The following is a 21346-nucleotide window of genomic DNA, read 5'->3' as shown; positions in this document are numbered from 1 at the left end:
GAGGGATGCTCCTCCGGAGCGCACAGCCGTGGGTGGGGGCGGGAGGGGTCTGTGGGCGGGTCTGTGGGTGGGAGGGGTCTGTGGGCGGGACGGGTCTGTGGGCGGGCAGGCGGGCGGGCACTTCTGCTACACTCTGCTTCTCCACCAACAGGGGGAGCAAGGTCCAAAGGGAGAGCAGGGTGACCGTGGCCTGCCCGGGGAACCGGTGAGTGCCCCATGCCCCGCACCCTACGTCGCTGGTTACCGGGACGGGATTTCCGAGGGCCCAGCAGTTGCCAGCCCGAGCTGCATCGCCCACCCACAAGAGCCCACTGAACCAAATGCAGCCCCTTCCTCCCTCGGGGCTCCCAGATGTACCCTCAGCCGTGGATCCCAACTTATACCCAGGCGTGCGTCCACCCCCACCCCGTCTCCTCGGGGTGAGGGCGATGGCCCCGTTTACCAATGGCTTGTCTCATTGCAGGGGTCACAGGGCCGTCCTGGAGACCTGGGGCCTCCTGGAGCCCCGGGACTGCCGGTAAGAAAACCCTGCCTGCACCTGTGGTCCCTAGACCCGGAAATGCCCGCCAGTTCCTCTGCCCCTCACGGGTGCTGCCCCGGTCCTGCCTGAGGTCACCCCAGCACCCAGGGGCACAGAGGCCCTCCCAAAGTACCCTGAGTGCAGCCCAGGGCCCCGCCTCTGGACCCCTCGCCGTCAGTTTAGGAGAACTCAGTGCCCACCTCTCTCTGCCTTCTCCACTCCCTGCAGCCCCACAGCGGTGGGGGTGCGGGGCGGGTCTGGGCACCCTGAGCCTTCTCAGATGCGGAACCCCCTCCCCGCGCCTGGCCCTGACGGCAGCTCTGGTCTAAACGGCACCCAGTGTGCATTTCGATTTTGCTGTTTTTCTCAGTTTCGGCTTCTTAGCCAGCTCCCCCTTAGACAGGGGTTCAGGTTCCCGGGGCAGTTCCTCTGCAGCGCCCTCTCTGTCCTGGGGGTGGCGAAGGTGGAGTAGGATGCCAGGCAGCAGTGGGTGGCCAGAAGGTGTGACTTCCGCACCTGCAGTCCCTGCTCCCTGTGCTCTCAGTTCGGATCAACCCGTTCCGATGAGCAAGGTGTCCCCAAGGCACCTTGCATGGGGACGAGGACGGCATCACCTCTGTCTTTCATTTTCCGTGCAGGGTCCCAAGGGACAAGAAGGTGCACAGGGAGCGCCCGGCGCAGCTGGAAACCCTGTGAGTTCTTTCCTGCTCGCCTTCTGGGGGGAGTTGCCCCAAAGAACGGGAGGGGATCCTTGGCTCACAGCTCTGGGCTGATGGGGGAAGGGGCTGAGAAGGTGCAGCCCACACTTGAGTGGCTGGCGAGTGCTGGGGGCCCTTTGAGCCCCAAAGACGGAGAGGTCCCTTTCAGAGACCAGACTGAGCCTGGCAGGGCCTCGCCCACATGCCCACGCCCCTTCCGCACACACGGCGATACACACCCCACACAGATGCCCGCTCTCACACGGGTTGTGGCTCCAAGAAGTACGCTCATGTGTATATCACACACACACACACACACACACACACACACACACACACACGCACACGCACGCGTTGTAGAGATACACATGTGTGCACTCCCAGCACGCAGATACAGCCAGGAGGACACACAGACACGTCCCGTCACTCACACGCCCCCAGGCGCGCTTGTGCTGCTGCTGTCTGCCGCCTCACACCCAGAGCCTCAGCAGGGCTGGTCCTTGTCCCGAGGGCTGACTGGAGCTCTGTCTCATGGCCACCTCCCTCGGCCTCCTGGAGCGGGGTGCTGGTTAGAGGGGCAGCAGCAGGCAGTGTCCACTTGCTCCTGGCTGGAATGCGCTTGCATGACCAGGCCGGCCATGCCCATGGCTGAGTGGGAACAGGGTCAGCCCAGGGCAGTCACAGAGAAGGGGGCAGATGGCAGGCTCCTTCCTGTTAGTGGGCACAGCCCTGGGCCAATGCAGCCTGGAGGGGCGTGGAGGTCCAGCACAGGCAGGGAGGCCTGGAAGAAGCGTGAGGAACGCGTGGCCGCCAGGACTCTGAGAGTCGACCCACCTGGAAAATCCTCACCACACCTCCGCCCATAGAACCTTTGCCCAGCCATCAGTGTCAAGTTCACATCCACTTCTTGCAGGAAGTCTTCCCTGATTCCATAGTCAAAGCCACGATACAGACACGCAGGCATGCATGCGTACGCACGCGCGCTCACACCCTGGCCTCTGCCACCTCTGCCCCCTAAGGAACCTCCCAGAGCCCCTCTGCCCTCCTGCCCCCCGCCTCTGTGCCGGATCCCGCTCCTTAGAGGCTTGGCTGGTTGGGGCGCTGCGGCACTCGAGTGAGAGGAGGTTCTCATCTCCTGCAAGTCACGGGGAGGGGAGCGGAAGGCAGGTTCGAGAGAGGCCGGGGTGTGCGGTCAGTACCACGGGCCTCTCTAAACGCCTGCTGCCTCCGAATAGGGCGCTCCTGGACCTGTCGGCCCCCCCGGTGCCAGCGGTTCCCCAGGAAGTGTGGTGAGTAGTCTGGGGGTGGCGTGGGGGCAGGGGCACCAACACTTGTGGATCTACAGTGCGTGCCCACCGCATTAGCTTTTTTGTCCCCCTGAAAGGCAGGCGTGTAGGCATCCTCACTCCCGTCTTACAGATGGAGAAATTGATGTTCCAACAAAGGTCACCTAAAAAAGTAGCAACCTGAGGCTCTAGGTGGCTCCCCAGATCTCCTGGTGGTAAATGAAGGGGTTGTAACTGCACAAAGTCTGTGAAGGTCACTGATGTTGGAGTCAGCATCCGAGTTTGCCTTAGAAGACGCAAATGAACCTGAAGAAGTTGGGGGGGGGGCCCGACCACTGGGGTGCCGGACTTGAGTCACAGCTCTGCCCGCAGCTGGCTGTGCGGTTGAGGCCTGGGCTTTTCACCTTCGGAGGGGAGGGGCGGGCAGTGTGGACACGCCAAGGCTCTGCCTCCCTGTGCGAGCTCTAAGGCCGCCGTAGATGCTGATTTCAACTTGACGTTGTGCAGTAAGGGCCAGTGGCATCTAGTCAAGGGCAACAGAGCACCATGCTCCTAAAGGAGACGGAGGTGAGCCCCGGCCGGTTGTCACCCTTACAGATGACACTCGTAGTGAGTTGAAGGGCAGATACCGGGCAGCAAGCGTGCCGGACCCTTGCTGAGCGCTTTGCGCGTGTTGCCCCGTTTAATCCTCAAAGCCCTGGGAGGTGGGCGCTATCGCCGCCCCTGCTTTACACGGGGAAACCGAGGCACGGAGAGGCTGCGTCGTGTCATTAGCGGTTGCTGTGGACGCTGTGCCATGTTGCCTGTGTCGTGTTGCCATCCCTCCTCAGTGCCTGCCACTGACTTGCAGGGGCCAGCGTTCCTGGCCCTGGCGGATTCTCTGGCCTTTAGAGGCCACAATGTCCAGCCGTGTGACACGTGGCCGGTGGGTCCACCAGAAGCAGCCTAGACTGAGGGATGTAGAAATGCCAGCTCCTCACCTGCTGGCGCTGTTCTGAGGGTGCGTCCTCGCTGGCTCCCAGAGTCCCTGCAGGACGGACCCGTGTCACAGACCACCTGCCGTCCTCCCCTTCCTCACCTCCCTCACCTCCCTCCTCGCGTGTCTCTGGAACACGTGCACTACGGCTCGTCTCCAAGCCACCTCTGGTGACTGCAGACGCAGGCGGAGCAGGTCTCTATGCCGAGCCTGTGTTCTCAGGCCGTCCTCATCCTCCCCAGTGTCCCCTCCAAGCCAAGCGCTCAGAGTTGCAGCCCGGGGGTGGGGGGTGGGCGGAGCGTCAGGCAGCCCATGCCTGCGTGTTGAGAGCTCTGGTGTGCAGGGACCTAGAGCAGAGCAGGGAGGGGACAGCGGAGAGGCCTCGGGGAGGGGACGCGTAGGGACAGAGCTGTAGTCGCTGACCTGGTCACCTTTCTCTGGGGGCCACAAGCCGTCTTGATTTTGACCCTATCAATGACCTTTTCTTCTCCAGGGCCTCCCTGGCGTCAGAGGCCCCCCTGGGAAAGATGGGGAGCGCGGCGAGAAGGTAAGGAAGGCACAGCGCGACCTCTTGACACGCAGCATGTGGTCTCAGCTTCTGAGCAGCAAGGACGGAGGAGCCGGGCTGCTCGGGCAGGGGGCTGTCTGAGGGGAAGGGGGCGAGGGGGCCCTGCAACCATCCCACGTGCCTCACGGCAGCCCCGTCACGCCGATGGGTCCCCGCTGACGTGTGGAGACCGAGGTTCTGAGGTGAATTGACTTGCCCTCCATCTCATAGCCCGGGGGCTGCAGAGCCGGGCCTGTCTGACGCCAGGTCCCGTGTCCCCTGCTCAGTGCTCCCACATGACCATCCCGCACCTGCGAGCACGTGCTTAGAGTTTCCCAAGCTGTGGGGAAGAACCTAACTTATGAGGAAGAAGAGAGACATGGTGTCCCCCTGAACGCCAGCACCCTGGGGCAGAGGAGAAGCCACAGGCTTTTGAAATCCCATTTCAGTTTCTCCGACCTCGCATTTTAGGAAGTGTCCCCGACGTCTGCTGGTGACGGAGTGCTGCCATCCTGGCATTTGGCGGGGCAGGCCAGGGACTCTGCTGAAAACCTCAGAGTCGCAGGGCAGCGCCCCTCCCCCCGCAGCACGGATGAGCCGCCCGAATGTCATCGTTCCAAGGACGAGAAACCGTGGTCGCAGGCGCCCTCTGTGCACCTGGGGTTTCTCATACGTCAAGTGGGGACGATGACATGCTGGTCACACAGGTTGCGAGAATTAAGAGTTGCTACTGAGCTTGCAGTCAGCCACCACTCAGACCCCAGCCTGTTTCCCGCAGGCTGGCCGATCATTTTCCTCCTCAAGTAACCATTTACTGACATAAGTATTTTAAAATTGTGCCTTCCCGCCAGCATGCAGACGTTTACATCTATTGTTAAATTTTGCTGCCACAGAAAAGATAAAATGATCAATCCTTTAAGTGATGCAGGTACTATTTTTTTCTTTTTCTTTTTTGAAAGAAAAAAAAATACCATCTTAGACGGCAGTCAGGGCAGTAGAGGACCCAGATTAAGCGAGGGAGGAAAACCCTGGCCCATCGGCTCTGCCTCGATTATGCTACACGGTCTGAAGGTTGGGCTTGATCTGGACATGTATCAGTAGGGCGCTGACACCCCAGAAGGGGTGACTGAGAAATTAGGGGTTTTCTGAGGACAGGAGCAGACAAGCAAATCAGTGTGCTGTTGGCACATCAGCCCCTAGGGGGAGCCAGACACCTCTCCTTGGCCGAGCGCAGTGCAGGCCGAGGGCCAGGGCGATGCTGGAGGGAGTGAGTGCCCGCAGTGGCACAGACCCCTGCCAGCACGGCTCGCTCTCCCGCGTCCAGGGGCTGGCCTGCGGCTTGGGGAAGCAGACCCCGCCCTGGGCTTGGAGAGGCCCCCGCCCCTCGCCCCGCCCATCCTTGGTGCCTCTCACCTCACGTCAGTTGGGCCAGGGACTGTTGGACACACCCAGGTGGCCGCTTAGGACCAAGGGAACGGTGACTGGGAAAGGCAGTCCTTGTGGCACATGTGGTTCCACCCGGTGCCCACAGCCAGGGCCGCCCCACGGGTGCGTGGCTTTGTGGTCAAACACGCGAGCCCTGGCCGGGGTGGGCAGGAAGCCCAGCTGCCTCAGCGGGTCCCGGCAAGCACGCACTGGTCGGTCTCTGTCTGTCTCTCTGTCTCTCCTCTCTCTGTCTGTCTCTGTCCCTCTCCCTCTCCACTCTGGAGCCTCGAGCTGTGTTTTTATTACGGAAGGCCTGTCACGTCAAGAGGATTAGATTTTGTCTGCAGAGCAGCACAGGTTTGGGGGGCAAGTGTGTGGCAGGTTTCAAAGAAGGCCATGTCAGCTGAACGTAAAGCAGCACTTTGGGGTGGGGCCGCCCAGGAAAGGAGGGACCAGCCTTGGAGAGGTGCGAGCTCTGCCCTCGAGGGAGGTCAAGCAGACAAGGAGGACTGCCTGTAAGAGGCACATTGTTCGGTGTCCTGCCTTCAGTGGGAGGATGGACTGGCAAACCACTAGCGTCCTTTCCATTGCCACGTCCCCGTTGTATTCATTTGCTAAGGTCGCCCTAACGGAGGGTCACAGACTGGGGCTTTAAACAGCAGAAGCGTGCTGCCCGCTCTCCTTGCCATGTCCGAGAGTCCCGGATCAGGCGCCAGCGGGGCCGACTTCCCGAGAGCCGTGAGGGTCGCTCCCTGGCCTCTCTCCTTGGCTGGTTAACGGCTGTCTCTCCCCGTGTTCTCATGTAGCCTTTCCTCGGTGCACGTCTGTGCCAAACTTCCCCTTCTTACGAGGCCACCGGTTCATATGGGATCAGGGGCCACTCTGCTCTGGTGTGACCTCAGCTAACCTAACTTAATTACATCAGCAAAGAGCCTGTTTCTAAATAGAGCTATTGGGGTGAGGACTTCAGCACAGGAATTTGGGGGGCACAGCCCAACCTGTTATACACGCCACATAGTCCATCTTTCTGGGCCCTCTGAAGGGGTGACACTCTGAAACGGGACATCCATCGCCAGGATGCCTGCCAACGCCCTGCAGGCTGGTTCACATTGGAAAGCTGACCCTCTGCACGTGCTCGATCCCAGAAACCATCCACTTTTCTTTCCAGGGCGAAGAGGGGAGCCCAGGGCCAGCCGGCCCCAGAGGTGATCCTGGTGCACCCGGGACCCCCGGAGCGGGGAAGGACGGAGAGCCGGTATGTGTCAGGTCTGGGGGTTTCTGTACCTATGACAGCCAGGCCAGAGTTAGAAAAGGGGAAAGAAAAAAGACTCGCTGGCCAAACTTTGCAGAAGACGAGTCAGAGCCGACGAAAGCGCAAGGCCTTGACAGCCCGGTGAGCGAGGCAGCGACTGTGTGTTGGAGGCGGGTGAGGCCTGTCCGGAGACACGGCCGCGCCCTCCTGCGGGAGCCTGTGACATGGGTCTCAGGTGGGCAAGTGGGCAAGCGAAGGAGGAGGGACAGGGATTTGCTGAAGGCCACACAGAGGCAGTGGGTGGCAGAGTGAGGATTTACACCCTAGGGCCTCGTGGCCCCCCAAACAGGCTTCCTTCACACAGGGTCATAGGGAGACGCCCATGTATCTGTGTCCCCACAACAACACGGGGCACACAGACTCGTGGTTCCATGATCATCCCTGTGTTCTTCATCTCCCCAGGGACTCCGTGGGCCACCTGGCTTACCTGGACCTCTTGGAATCAAGGTAGGTGTTTATCCAAGCAAAGCGTGGGTGCCGCGGGTTGCACTCAGAAGGAGACCTTGGGAAATTGTCCTTAAGCCCCCTGGTCACCTCGCCCACTTCCACGTTCGTCCGTGTGTCATATCCCTCTTGGCTAGAGGCTCCACGAAGTCCTCGCCACACAGGTGGACTTTACAGACATTCGCTGATTAAACGAAGTCGCAAAAGAGACTCGGAGCCAGCAGAGCTCGCTCTCGGCAGCCTTGCGTTATTCGTCTAACTGGCGGGAGATGGTCCCCGCATTTCAGGCAGCTAACACAGTGACGGTGGGTGGGTGGAGGCGGCACCGCAGAATGGAGAGGCAGGCCAGAGCCTGGGTGGGGGAGCGAGGACAGCCTTGACCCAGGCTCCAGCTGACCAGCCAGTTTCATTCCAGGGGACCCAGGTGAGTCATGCTCTTTCTTTGGCCGAATACTCCCTCCCATTTAAAACGTGAGATGTGTGAACAGATGGCCATTTCGTTTGTAAGTTAGAATGTGGTTTGGAAGTAAAGGTTTCCATAGTCAATTGGCTATGGGAAGGTAGGTTGGAATTCAGAGAGGTCTTTAGTGGAGGGAGAGGCGGTCGGGGAGGCACAAGGGAGGAAAAGGAAGGGAGAGATGGACGCAGACCCCAGACAGCGCCTGCTGTGCGCCTGGCCCTGGTGCTGTCCCTGGTGCTGACTTGAAAGCACCTGTGGGGATTAAGGAAGAGAGCTGTCCTTAATAAAGGGTTCCATGGGCACCCTCTTAGCCCATCCTAATGACTATGACTGCGGGAAGACTCTCAAAGATGCCTTCTTTCTTTTATGTCTAGCAAAATAAACAGGCTTTGCTTTCATACAGGACTGTGTTATGTTCCTAGCTCAGCTGCCTACAAGATAGCTGACTTAAAGGCAAGTGGCTTATGCTTCCTGAGATGCTATTCCTTTTCAGTAAACTCGCAAAGGGCTGCTGTAGAGAGAAAGGATCCGATGGCACATAGGTGTCGCTCAGTAAATGCCACCCTCCTTCCTCGCGTGTTTATTCCCCGACACAGTGAACTGGCGTGGGCTGCTTGCAGCCAGAGCAGGCACTGCAGTCGGGATTACAGACTCTGACTCCTCGGCCCCTTTCTTCTTAATCGTGAGCCTTTCGGCCTTTGCCGACACAGCATTAAGGTCTCGTGCTCTTTTCTTGGGGCCACTTCCTAACCTTTTCAGTCCATTAAGCTATAAAGTGTAGTCGCTCGGGGAAAACGTTAGTGTCACGGTGGGCCATAAACATACAGGTGGAGCCAGGCCTGGCCACCCTGCAGCAAACACTCAGCGAGTGACTCAGAGTCCAGGCTGGGCTGGGAGAGGCCTTTCTGTCACATTCCCTCCTCCGTAAAAAGTTGGTTTTGGTTAGAGGGAGAATTTAGTACCGGACGAAATGTGAGTGGTGCTGGATTCGTTCATTCTGGCATTCAGGTTATTTCTCTTAAAGGCCACCGGTGCCAGGCCCCACACTGGGCACCATGAATGCCGAAGTGTATAGATAGTGTACCCAATACAGGGTCTGACTCATTTCGGGTGCTCAACAAGTACTTGCTGAATGAATGGATAAATGAGTAAATGGATGCTTTCTACTTTTAGGACACTTACGTCGAAGTCAGGGGGTCAGACAAACAAAAGGGAGGGCAGTGTGCTAAGATTAATGCCGATGTGCCACATGCCAGCAGGAGAACAGAGCAGGGCCGGCAGAGGTTTATGGAAACGGAATAACCGGGCTAAGTTTTAATGACGGGCAGGCATCTGGAAGCTTAGGACGCGGATGGAAGAACCCCCCGCAAGGGCACGGCGTCTGCCAGAAGCGGAGGTGTTAGAGAGAGCTGGAGGAATACGAATCCAGTCATCGGAGTGGCTTAGCGTGCAGGAGCCAGGGCTTCCCAGTGCACATGCGACAGCCTCGGGGAGAGGAGCAGAGGCAAGCTAATCTGGAAAACAGAATGAGAAAATGTACACTAAATGTTTTAAAGAGGAACTGAGATGCAAGGAGACATGGATTGCGATGACGCGTTTGTGTGTTTAACATGTGTTCTGTCTTCTGCTTCCTCTGACAAACGATGCTATGCCTGTCACACTCGATGTTCCCTTGTCTCTTACCTTTGAAATGAGTTTATAAGGTACGTGACGCGGGCCATATTCGTTCGTAGTTCATTACACTTTTCTTCACATGCGCCTGTTTCTGCACTGCCTTCCTCCCCACCCTCATCACGCACACGAATGAGATTTCCCAGCAGTCCGAAGCTTCTCATGTTTCCCAGAATCGCTCATCCCGTGTTATTCTAAAGAGACAGAGGACACCGTCTGGGACTTGGAAGAGAATTTCGGGAGGGCGCTGTTGACAGAGGCCAGGGTGGCCCTCGGGAGGCATGGACCCCTGTGGGCCTGGAGGATAAACTGATTATTAAGGACGTAAAATTCAATAAAGCAGTGTTTTGCCTAGCAATGTCAGAGTCTACCTGAAATCAGTTCGCTGCACGCTGTCTCATTGGCTCCTCGTAACAATCTTCTTTTTTTTTTTTAATATTTATTTTTCAGTTGCAGTTGACAGTCAGCATTATTTTATGTCAGTTTCGGGGAGGCATCGCGGTGGTTAGACGTTTGTGTGATTTGCGGAGCGATCTCGCTGGTTCGTCCAGCGCCCGCCTTGTGCTCTGTGTAGTGGCTCCCGTACCATCGACTGTGCTCCCTCTGCTGCACTTACGCCTCCAGGATTGTTTCATAACTGCTGCTTTGTGCTTCTCATGCCCCGTCCCCTTTTCACCTGACCCCACTCCCATCCGGCAGCCATCAGCTTCTCCCCTGTGTCTATGAGTCCGTTTCCGCTCTATGTTTTTCTTTAGATTTCGCATGTAAGTGGGATCCTGTGGCATTTGTCTTTCTGTCTGACTCATTTCACTTAGCGTAATACCCTCTCGGTTCATCCGTGTTGTCGCAAATGGTACAATTTCGTTCTTTTTTATGGCTGAGTGTGTATGTACCGCTTCTTTACCCAGTCATCAATCGTTTGTTAGAATGGCTGTCATCAATAAGTTCACAAACGACAAGTACGGACAAGGATGTGGAGAAAAGGGAACCCTCATGCCCTGCTGTTGGGATTGCAAATGAGCACAGCCACTACGGAGAACAGTTTGGAGGTTCCTCAAAAAAATTAAAAACAAAACTACCCTACCGTATGACCCAGCAATTCCACTGCTGGGTATTTATCTGAAGAAAACCAAAATACTAATTTGAAAAGACATACGCACCCCTATGTCCATAACCCTCTCGGACTCTTTCCATCTGTCATACCAGTTAACTCGTCCCAGAGACATGAAGTGGCTGGAACAAGGTCACCTGCCACGAAAACCAAAACACTAATTTGAAAAGACATACGCACCCCTGTGTCCACGACCTTCTCGGGCTCTTTCCATCTGTCATACCAGTTAACTCATCCCAGAGACGTGAAGTGGCTGGAACAAGGTCACCTGCCATTTCAGTGTTGGGCTTGGCTGCATTTCAGCGCCTCTAACATATGTACACAGTCTCGCACACAAAACGGTCGGGGCCATGTGTGTTTCTGGATTGAATTTCTTCTGGAATTTAGGAAGGTAGTAATTTGCAAACTACATAACATTTACTGTGGTGTGTCGGGCAGCATCCCTAATCAAACTCGTTAATATTGATGCAACAGAACCGTGTAGATTTCCATTAAAAAACCCAAACAAACAGGATAACTACAGCCTGTAAATAGCCTGTGTCAGTGCAAGCCAGGCTTTTCTGCCAGTGGAGCTGTAATAAGCACTTGTTTTCAGAGGCTGAGGATTTTGAAATTGTGGACAAGAAGGTATGATTCTGTCTCAGCTTCTCTCTACAGGAAACGGCAAACAGAATTTCTTCCCTTTTTCCCTTTCTTTCCCCTTTTTCTCTGCCCATCAAAGTCCAGAGTGACAACTACATGAGACAGCAGTGACCTCAGCAGCTAGCTCGCGTTGAGGTTAAGTGCCATGCCAGGCACTGGGTAGGCATCCTCTCCTTTAAGGAGCGTCACATCCGCCGATGTGGCAGCCCTATTATTACGTATTCTTTGTAAGTAAAGAACTAAAGCTCAGGGAATTGTTGCTTTTTAAGTCAACAGTTAATCAGTGTCGAAGGCATAACTTAAACCCACTGTGCTTAAAGGCGAAGGCTGTATCTCAGTCATCATCGCCTCTCCCTGTCCCTGGAAAAGTGACCCACGAAATATAGGTACTTAACAAATTGTCGGTCAAGTGACAAATTAATTGACTGGTGATTTGGGAACTGAGTTGAAATATGGGTACCGGGTAATCTGGGGTGTGCTCAGGACGGGGGCATGATGACTTCTGGAGGAGCACCCAGAGTCACATGGAGAGTTGTACTGTTGTAGTCACATTTGGAGCCATGGTCAGGGCTGGGCATGGTCAGCCTTGAAAGGCGCATGATCACAGCTGGTGGCCGTGGTTGGCGGGTGTTGGACTGGGCGGGTGGTGGGCACAGAGTCCAGGTGGTGGAGAGCCTGGCGGAGAGTGACATTGGGATTGGAAGAGCATAATCTCTTCTGAACCGTGGCTCCCTCCATCCCAGAACTGACCTCTGTCTCCTTCTTCCTCTCTCTAGGGGGACCGAGGCGCACCTGGGGTCCCTGGCTTACCTGGCACCCGCGGAGACCCGGGCACCGGGGCTGCTGGCCCTCCTGGCCCTCCGGTGAGTCCTCACTCATGCAGCATGCCCTTGCTCTGGGGCCACACAGCAGTCCCTGCTGGCCCACGTGTGCCCTGGGCCTAAGCGCAGAAACTCCCTTCCCCAGCTAACGTGGGGCTGGGTCGCCGGCCCCCGGGTCTGTCCACCGTGGCCGACAGGGTTACTAAAGCCGGGTGTATTTCTTATGAGGGTGAGGCTTTTGGGGAGACTAAGACTGTCTCACTTAAACAAAAGTTCTGGACAACCTTAGCACAAACTGAGTTGTAGCCAGTGACGGTGACTTGGTCGGGAAGGTGATATGACTTGGAGAAATGGCAGGCTTTCATGTATTCCAGGCAAAACGAGTTCATTGTGCCCCTCCCCACCCCCATTAGTATACAGGTGGGAACAAAGTGGACTCGAGGAAGGTTTGAATACAGTCTCCAGAGTAAAATCTAGGAAGCGGTCTGCAGATTGGTAGTTTTGAGGAATAGTTTGCACCAGTCTGCTGGAGGTCAGTTTATGACTTGAGCAGTCGTGAAGCCTTCGAGCTGTGAGGCTTGTGAGGATCAGTGACATCCAGGCCCCATCCAAGTTGAAGGTCGCTGTCAGTATCTGTGGCCCCCACCTGCCCTCGTCTAGAAATAGAAGACACACCGCTTCCCAAGCTAGTCCATCCAGATTTGAAATTTAGCCAGTTATTTGTTTGGAGAATAGACATTTATTAGAAATGCCTTTCCGTAGAGAGCAGGGCCACGGACTGTATCTTCCTTCCAGTGCTTCCGATTCTGCCCCCTGTACCACGTCTCTCCCCACCCCGCCCTTTTCCAGGGCTGCTGGAGTAGTGTTCCGAAGCCGGAATTACCCCCCCAGAATAGAGGGCCGACTGTAAGTGAAAGTCCCTAAGGGTTCACCGGCTCGGCCCTGAGTCGGAGAGCCAGGTGGCAGAGGTGGGTACAGGTCGCCCCGCTGCTCCCATCGGGGCCGGCTAACTTCGCCCACGGCGCGCCCGCCCGCCTGTGCGGCTCCACCTGAGGAGTAATTGGCAGATTCCAGCCAAGAGGCTGTCCATCAGCGGTCTGGTGTCCTTCCTTCACCCTGACTTATTAAAAGCTTCCGTGGTAGAGGAAACCTTATTGAATTTTCATAAACCGTGTCTGTGGCCTCCGGCATAGGCTCAGAGTGGGCTGGGGGTCTGAGCGGAGGGTTCGGGGGTGTGCGAGGGGAGGTGTGTGAAGGCGGGGTGACCACGGACTGTGGGTTTGTCAGGGATGTGGTTGCCCCCTTGTCGGAACGCTGCCATCTGCCGGGTGGTCTGCAGGGCGGTCTTCAGGGCCCACATCCCCTCCTTCAGCCCTGCGAGGGTCAGCTCGTCACTGGGGGCTGGGATTAGGCAGAGCATCTGAGGACAGGATTCAAGGGCAAGCTTGTTTGGGAAATGCTCTCGGATGTCATCCCTTGGGGGCGGCAGTGTGAGGGGAAGGAAGGGGCCCGAGGGAGCTGTGTCAGTGAGTGTGTTCCGCTGTGGGCGCTGGGGGCGCGCCGCCACAGGCAGCCCCGGGCACTCCGTGGTGGGTCGAGAGCTGTTCTGTAGAAGGGGCGACCAGGGGTGGTGGGCCTCAAAGGAGGGAAACAATTTTCAGCCGAGTATCATAGCAGAGAAAGAAGAACGTTTAGCGCATTCGAAACCCCTGGGGCTTTCAGCTTTGTAAGTTTTCACTAACTGAATTATCAGCAAATAGCAGAAGCATCACCGTGCCTGTGCGCGCGGTGCGTGTGTGTATGTACGTGTACGTGTGGTACATGCGTGTGAGCATCGTGTATATGATATACATGTTACGAACATATAACATGGTATGTGTTTATCACGGAGAATTTCAGATACACCAAAAGTTGACAGAACTGTGAAGTGGACCCTGGAGGCCACACTCAGCTCCAGCCACCCAGATGCCTGTTCAGTGGCCACTGCTTCCTTCTCGTCCTCTACTGCCCTTCGTTGTTTTGAAGACAGCCCTAGGCATACAGCCCTTTATCTATAAACGTTTCAGCATATATTTCTAAAAGATAAGGGTTTTTTTAACGTAACCACAATGTCATCATCATATCCCTCCCGGAATAATTCTGTGAGACCATCACACAGCCAGTCGACGTTCAAGTTCCCATTTTCCCCATAAACGTCAAGCTTCTGTAGTTTCCTTGTGTTCAAATCAAGATCCAACCAAAATACACCGCAATCGGTTTTTTTTTTTCTCTATAGATTTTCCCTTCATTCTTTATTTTTTTCATTTTGCAGTTTTTTAACTGATGAAACAAGATGATGTTTTGGTCTCACGAAGCTTTCCACAGTCCGGAGTGGACTAGTTTAATAATTTACACGCCACTGTGTCCTGTGTCCTGTAGACCGGTACGTGGGCCTAGAGGCCCCATCAGCTCAGGTTGGAAGTTTCTGGCGAGACTTCACAGGTACCGTGTGCCTCCATCGGGGGACACGTGATGACTGCTGATCTCCCCTGTGATGCTCCTGGTCTTTGATGTCTGATGCTTAGATCAATTCGCACATCAAGAGAGGCAGCTGGTGCTATTCCTGTTCTATTGTTTGTTTGTTTGTTTTTAACGTGTTAGCTGGAATGCTTCTACATGCAGAAATAGCCCCTCTCTTACAGTTGAGACACCCAGTGGCACAAGCCACACAGAAGGCAGGTCATAGACATGACAGTCTCTCCCTCTGACTATTTTCAAGTAGTGACTTGGCTTTCAAGCAACTTATAAAGATGACTAGATGTTTTTGTTTTGTATAATTTTGAAGTCAATTTAAACACATTGGATGTGTTTTAATAGAGCACAGTTATTTTCTTCCTTTCGATGCTCAGATCGTCTTGTCATATGCCCATAAGAGCCTGTCCTCATCGACCCTGAGAACCTGACACCAGCCTAGCAATCCCCCAGGGCTTCCTGCTCTTTGGAATGACAAGACGTTCTAGATCTGTGCACAGTCCTTGTCCAGAATCAGCCACTTCTCCAAGGAGTTGTAGTTCCTTTTAGTGGAAAGTGGTATCAGATCAAAATCTGCACGTGAGGGTACGATGACTCCTGAGTAAACACGTCTGCGGGTGTGATCTTGGAAAAGAGGGTGGTGATTGTTGAAAAGGCGTAGGTGTCAGATTTAGGCGTGACCCTAGGAAGTCATGATTCACCCTTGCGACTCGACACACTTTTATGTTTTCCTAGAAGTCAGCAAACAATCGCTGTGGGCATGCCTTTCGCGGCCAGGAACCAGCCCGCTTCTCTACTTTGAGTGTCTTCTTTTATTTCCGATGGCCCGAGGCAAGGTGGCCTCTGTCTTTGTACTTCCATCGAGGAAACTGAAGCTCATAGAGACTAAGTGACTGGCTCAGGCTGAAGCAGCTAATAATCGATAAAGCTAAGGTTTGAAGTGAAGGCCTTTTTGATAATAAAATCCAATGATATCACAGAGGAATTTGGAACTTAGACTGATGAATGTGTTAAATGCTTTTTGTGGGTCCTGGAAGTTAATTTGGGAACAAAGGGCGACTGACTCTAAGATGATTTGGCAGCATTCCCCGGGCCAGTAAGAAACCGAGTTCCTTTCCTTGAGGAATAGACAGTCTTTGCAAGGAGCAGCATTCAGATATGTGGACATCGGTTCCCGTGTGCCGTTGACTCACACCTGGATGGAAGCAGTGCGAATACTGCAGGGAGCAGTGACTTCTGAGTCGGACGGACCCCACATGGAGTTCTGAGGCCATCATTCTACCTGCTTGATTTACCTGCTTGGCTTCAGGCCTCCGGAGATCCCAATGCTTGTTTTAGTGCTCAGCTCTATACTTAGAATGATGCTTATTCTGTTTTACCAGGCAGTTCTGGGACATATTTAACGGGCAGGCATTTAGGTTACCTGGCGTGTCATTCTGCCAGAACTTGTGCATGTGTGTGACATCTCCCCGTTGGGACTGTCTAAGGATGGTCTGGCGGGCTCTGCTCCTGGGCAATGGGGTGCCAGCTGGTGGCCCCTGGTGTGGCTTGGGCAGGTGTCTTGTTCCCTCCGGGCCCTAGTTTGCCCCTCAGGGAAATGGAAGGGTGATTACAGATGACCCCCAGGTTCTCCTCGCACTTTAAAATTTAAAATTCGATGCAGCGCCGTTTGCTATGCTCGGCCGTCCATGTGCATGCGCCGTGCTGCGCGTGCAGACTGCCGAGCGAGGAGCTTGGCGCCCCGTCCCATGCAGCGTGCGGTCCATTCATCGGGGAGGACAGGTGGCCGACAAGCAATGGTCGCACTAAGCGTCACGTCCTGAATGGGGTGCACAGAGGAGCTAGAACACCATCTCTAACAAGCATCCCGGAGAAGCCAGATGGCTTTCTGTGTATGGGCGGTGACATCTCAACAACCAGAATGTGACAAGAATGTGTCCAGGGAGGAAGGCAGGGTGGAGCCTTGCACACGGAAGCACCACAGAGCAGAGGCTCGGGGACAAGGAAGGTGTTGCTTCCTGCAGGGCCCAAAACCGCACGAATGCCCCGGTCATGGAGCACATCTGGGGGGCTGTATCTCGGACCCGAGTGTGCCTAGGCTGGACACACTCGTAGGAGTGCAGACCCGTGTGTGTGTGTGTGTGTGTGTGTGTGTACGAGTACGAGTGCACACAACCTCATAGGAGTGGGGAGAAGCACCACTGCGGCCTCAGCCATCCAGGCCACGCTGGGGAGTCTGGCCCTGAGTGTGTCCCCAGCCTGACCTGAGTAGGAAGTGGGTAAAGCACTAGGATGCTGGGGTGCTGGTGCCCACCCCACACCAGAGCTACAGACTAGGGATGGACCCAGGTGTCAGGAACCAAGCAGATGCCAAGGTGGGGCGGGACCAGCTCAGGGGCAAATGGAGCAGGTTCCAGGCGCATTTCCATGCGTAACGCCAGCGGGTGGGTGGCGACAGGGTGACACAGTCCGGCTCAAGATGGGAGGAAGTTCACTGCTCCTCCGAGGACAATTAGAAACCTGGCTTGGGCAGAGCATTTGAGATCTTGTTTCCCGTCAGTTTGGCTCAATAAACTCAAAAAAAAAAAAAAAAAAAAAGGAAGGAAAGAAAAAGAAAGAAAAGAAAGAAGGAAAGGAAAGAAAGAAAAGGAAAAAGGCAAAAGGAAAGGAAAGAGGGAGGGAGGGAGGGAAGGAAAGGAAGAGAGAGAGAGGAGAGAGAGAGAGAGAGTGAGAGAGAGAAAGAAAGAAAAAGGAGAGAGGAAGGGAGAGGGAGGGATGGAGGGAGGAAGGAAGGAAGGAAAGACCTGGCTTAGAAATAAACACCTCAACGCATTTACGCGAATGTTTTGTTCCTACTTTGCTTACTTCTGCTCGTTTGTTCTTCAGGGCCCGGCTGGACCCGCGGGAGATAAAGGACCCCCGGTACAGTATGACTGAAAGGGCTGGGTTTCGACGGGAGAAATTCTGCCCTAATCAAATCGGTTTTAAATTGGAGTGGCCGGGAACTAAAGTTGTTTCAGAAAATCCCTAGCGTTCAGCGTGGGACGCTGCCACATGCAGCGCTGACCTGTTGACTGACGCACTGGGAAGGGGGTGGGGGCCATCTGATCCAGCACGCCTGTGTCGTCATCGGCCAGGCCGAGACTGGCTTTGCTTCGTGGCATCTCCGCATCATGGAAGGACAGCCATGGCTTCATGAATTTATCACATTGCCAGAAGTACTAGTTTTGAATCCTGGCCTTATCACCCCCAATCACCACAAGCAAATGCCGGATCTCTGTAAGGCGGACCCGGTTGGAGCTGACGGACTGAATGCGGGGGACGCCATGGGCGAGCCCTCAGGCCCAGCGGCAGCCCCCGCTGATAAACACGTGCGCCCATTCATCAGCACAGTGTGAATTCCTGTAAGCTCACCCAGTGCAGGAGCTGCCTGGTGACAGCTGGCGATACCGTCCCCTGTGCCATGTTGCATGTGTTTAATTCTGCTCACTCATGTGATTTCTGAACTAAAGAGAAGATTTTTATACCCATTTTGTAGATGAGAAAACAGGCTCAGAGCAGACAGCTGATAGGCGTGAGAGCAGAGGTGGTGTAGGCAGACCCTGGTGGAGGGGTCGGGGTGAAGGGGAGGTTCGCGAAGGCCCCGGGAGAGGCAGGGTCAGCCCCTGAGCAGCCGCACGGCGAATTCTGCCAAGACACAGAGCCTTTGCCACCTGCAGATCTATTGAAAGAAAATTCCTACAGGAAGTGAGGGCCGTTATGAGAGAGATCTGTGCCAATTCCTGGTAGTGTCCTGAAGTTTTCAACGGAATGGGAGTGATTCTCTTGAAAAAGGAAAACGGCCACCGAGGGGTCAGGCACTGTGCTGGGTCAGCCCGGGTTTACTCGCTTAGCTGGTCAGTAGCCCCCAGGCCCGGTTATCCCTGGGACGCAGGAGTGGGGGTGAGCCAGGGTTCGAGCTCAGGCCTGCGTCCCTGCAGGAGCTGTCCCTTTCCACTCACGACAGGGCCCTGCGGATGGGGCCTGGGCAGCAAGGCTCACCGTGCAGGTTGTCCGGCACGTTCTCTGTGCACGTGTGCATGCCCACCCCCACGAGGATAGTGAGATGAGTCAGCGAGCACCGCGCTCCATATCAGACTCCTCAGAGCAACAGACGCTTATACAGGAGACACAGCCCTCGCCGAGGAACGGGGGCCTGATTTTGCTTAAACTGTTTTGGGGGCTTCTTCTCTTTCCTCAGGGATCGCGAGGCTTACCTGGATTCCCCGGCCCCCAGGGACCAGCTGGCCACGATGTAAGTAAAGAGAGACGGTGCGGGCTCGGCCGAGGTTCTTACAGACCCCCCGGAAGCCCGGCCTCCCTCGGCCAGGAAACCCCCGAGGACCTGTTTCCTCCACTAACCCCGCGCATGAACGTTCTCAGGTGTTAGCTCTTCCGTGATTGTGGCCTCTAATTTTGCGTGGTCTGGTTTTATTTTTTATGCTTTTGGGTTACACGTCGAGGACCCCGCCAGCTCCCGGCTATCCCATTCAGTGCTTCTGTTTTTCGGTCAGTCCCGCTCAGTGAGGCCCACCCTCTCCGTGGACTTGTTCCTGACCCCAACCTGGAATGGCTTTCTCCCTTCAGGGGCCTTCCACAGACGTATCCGGTGCTCATTATCCCTCACTCACCCCTTCCCACTCATCTCCACAATCCGGCTTTCGCTCGGGTAGACCTGAGCTCCAAGAAGACAGGGAGGCGGGTCTGCTGCTCCTGGATGCGTAGCGGCAGCCGGGGCCGTAGCGCTTGCTGGATTCCCACTCCCGGAGCAGGCGGGAAGTGGCAGCCGTGAGTCCTGGAGCAAAGACGTCTGGCCCCAGAGCGGTGGCCTCTATTGGTTAGGCTCGCAGCTGCCCATCTCCGTAGTTTCGGTTCACGGTCAGCAGGCGCAGCGCGTGACCCTCCCGTCCTCTCCTGGGGTCCCGTTCCACACGCTGAGATGTCCCCGCTCCACTCTGTGCATCCGGCTCTTGCAGCCAGTGCGACAGGAGCGGCGCCTCCTTGTCGAAGCTGGTCCTTCCCGCTGCGTTTGGAAAAGGACGGTGGGAGTTTAAGATGGGGGTGTGTGTGCGTGTGTGCGCGCGTGTGTGTGTGTGCGTGCACCTGCGCGTGCGTGTGGACGCGTGTGTGTGTGGTGTTCAGTTTCGTGTCTTGGATAGGAGTTACGGGAGGGGTCACTCACTGTTCTAAACATTGGTACAGTTGGCATTTCCTGGGGAGCCTTCAGTATTCAGCTGAAATCAGACCGCGGCTTTTGGCGGGGCCCGTCTTCACGGCTGGCTGATGTTTCCCACTGAGTTAACACGTGGCAGACTCGGGTAGGGGGAGGCGTGGGTAGAGCGGGTCAGGGTTGTGTGCTGAGCACAGCTAACGGTTTCTTTCTTTCTTCTCTCAGGGGGTACCAGGCAGTCCGGGAGGAAGAGGGCCGCCCGGCAAGCCAGTACGTCTCTAGCTGTTCCGGGGGGATGTCGGCTCTCAGTCAGGGCCCCAGTGGGGATGAAATGTCGCTCAGATGGCCCAAGAGACTATTAAAAAGGGACTTGCTTTAAAGCCGTGGGCAGAGAGAACTAATCTGAGACGCCGTAGTGCCAGAGATAGACCGCGGTGGGGAGCCAGTGCCACCGCATGTCTGCTCCAGAGCCAGGTGACGGCGGCAGTGGCGGGGAGGGACGCGGGAGCTGCCTCAGTCCAGCTCAAGCGCAGGCCTGCAGGCGCGTTAGCTGGTGACCGATCCCCGGGGCTGCGGCCTCCGGGGACATGGAGCAGGACAGAGAGGAGTAGGCGCGGACCTGGGCCAAGCACGTGGACAGCAGCAGCGTCCACTGCCAATTCCTCCCTGCCGTTTACTCAGCCGCGGCAGCCCCTCCCAGGGGCCCGCCTTGTATGGCAGCAGGAGCTTGCTTTTGCTCTCTCGTGGTGAGGACGGCGGAAGCTGTGACAGGTTGAGCAGGAGGGGACAGTCTGAGTGTGGGGTCGTGGCGGCGTGGCCACACGTCCAGCCACACTTCCCTGAAGTTAGCAGTGCCTGGTGACCCCACAATGTCTATCCATGTCGATCCTGGAGGACACGGCCCAGAGCCTCCAGTCCCCCCGCAGTGGGCTTGCGAGGACGGCCCCTAATTCTCCCAGCAATCATGTCATCGAGGGCGTGGGACGTGACCATGAGTGCCCGGGGAAGACGGGAAGTGTAGCCGACGAGGGACACTCACCTGAGCCTCGGCGACCGGGTTTCCATCGGGGTTGGTCTTGCCGGCGTGGCTGAGCTTCGGCGCTCGGCCGCCAGCCAGGAGAGTTCACAGTGATGCGTGTCCGTCGGTCACGGGCTGTGCAACCTCCCTGGCATTTCCAGCTGGTGTCCCCAGCTGCTGGCGGATGGCACACCAGGAGGCGAGGGGGACCTAGGCGCGGCCTAGGCTGTGTCTTCTGTTCCCACTGTATGATCCCTTACCCACCCGCCTAACAACGAGCCACCGTGTGTGACCGGCTCCTCTGAGGTGGGCATGGCAGTCCGTTATGTACCCTGCAGCCCCCTTTGGCAGGCCATCGGCCCACGCAGCAGACCCTGTCCCCGTGTGTTCTTGACACCAATCTTGTGAGCTTTGCAGAAATGGATCAGAGCAAAGTCATTAATTAAATTGCCCCCAAGGCCACACTATACCTAGACTGAATATTCACTCCTTGTTCTCTGCCATTGTAACTAATGCCTAGTCACGTCGGATAACATAGCTACTGTAATTATACAAAGGGCTCAAATAACAGCGTGAAAACATCCCAAAGTACACAATACCAGCAGCATAAAAATGTCCCAGTTTGAACAATATGAATCCTCTACTGTTATGGACTTCCCAGGGGGAAAGTGTCTGGCTTCAAAATACCCCACCCC

The 21346-nt window shown here is 55.8% G+C and overlaps 1 protein-coding gene across 1 annotated transcript in view; it reads left to right on the top strand.

Annotated features, from left to right (window-relative positions):
• COL22A1 (collagen type XXII alpha 1 chain) overlaps positions 1-21346 on the top strand; it is a 189162-nt gene that overhangs the window by 118329 nt on the left and 49487 nt on the right. The window contains exons 33-43 of the mRNA XM_006912934.3: positions 152-205; positions 464-517; positions 1159-1212; positions 2454-2507; positions 3974-4036; positions 6621-6707; positions 7167-7211; positions 11869-11955; positions 17311-17346; positions 18665-18718; positions 19859-19903. Coding sequence (XP_006912996.3) covers positions 152-205; positions 464-517; positions 1159-1212; positions 2454-2507; positions 3974-4036; positions 6621-6707; positions 7167-7211; positions 11869-11955; positions 17311-17346; positions 18665-18718; positions 19859-19903 — 633 coding nt within the window. The remainder of the gene's footprint in view (positions 1-151; positions 206-463; positions 518-1158; positions 1213-2453; positions 2508-3973; positions 4037-6620; positions 6708-7166; positions 7212-11868; positions 11956-17310; positions 17347-18664; positions 18719-19858; positions 19904-21346) is intronic.

This window comes from Pteropus alecto, unplaced genomic scaffold, assembly GCF_000325575.1.
Source record: "Pteropus alecto unplaced genomic scaffold, ASM32557v1 scaffold105, whole genome shotgun sequence".
Lineage (NCBI taxonomy): Eukaryota > Metazoa > Chordata > Mammalia > Chiroptera > Pteropodidae > Pteropus > Pteropus alecto.
Note: the sequence above shows the minus strand (reverse complement) of the source record. Positions and strands in the feature narration are given on the sequence as shown.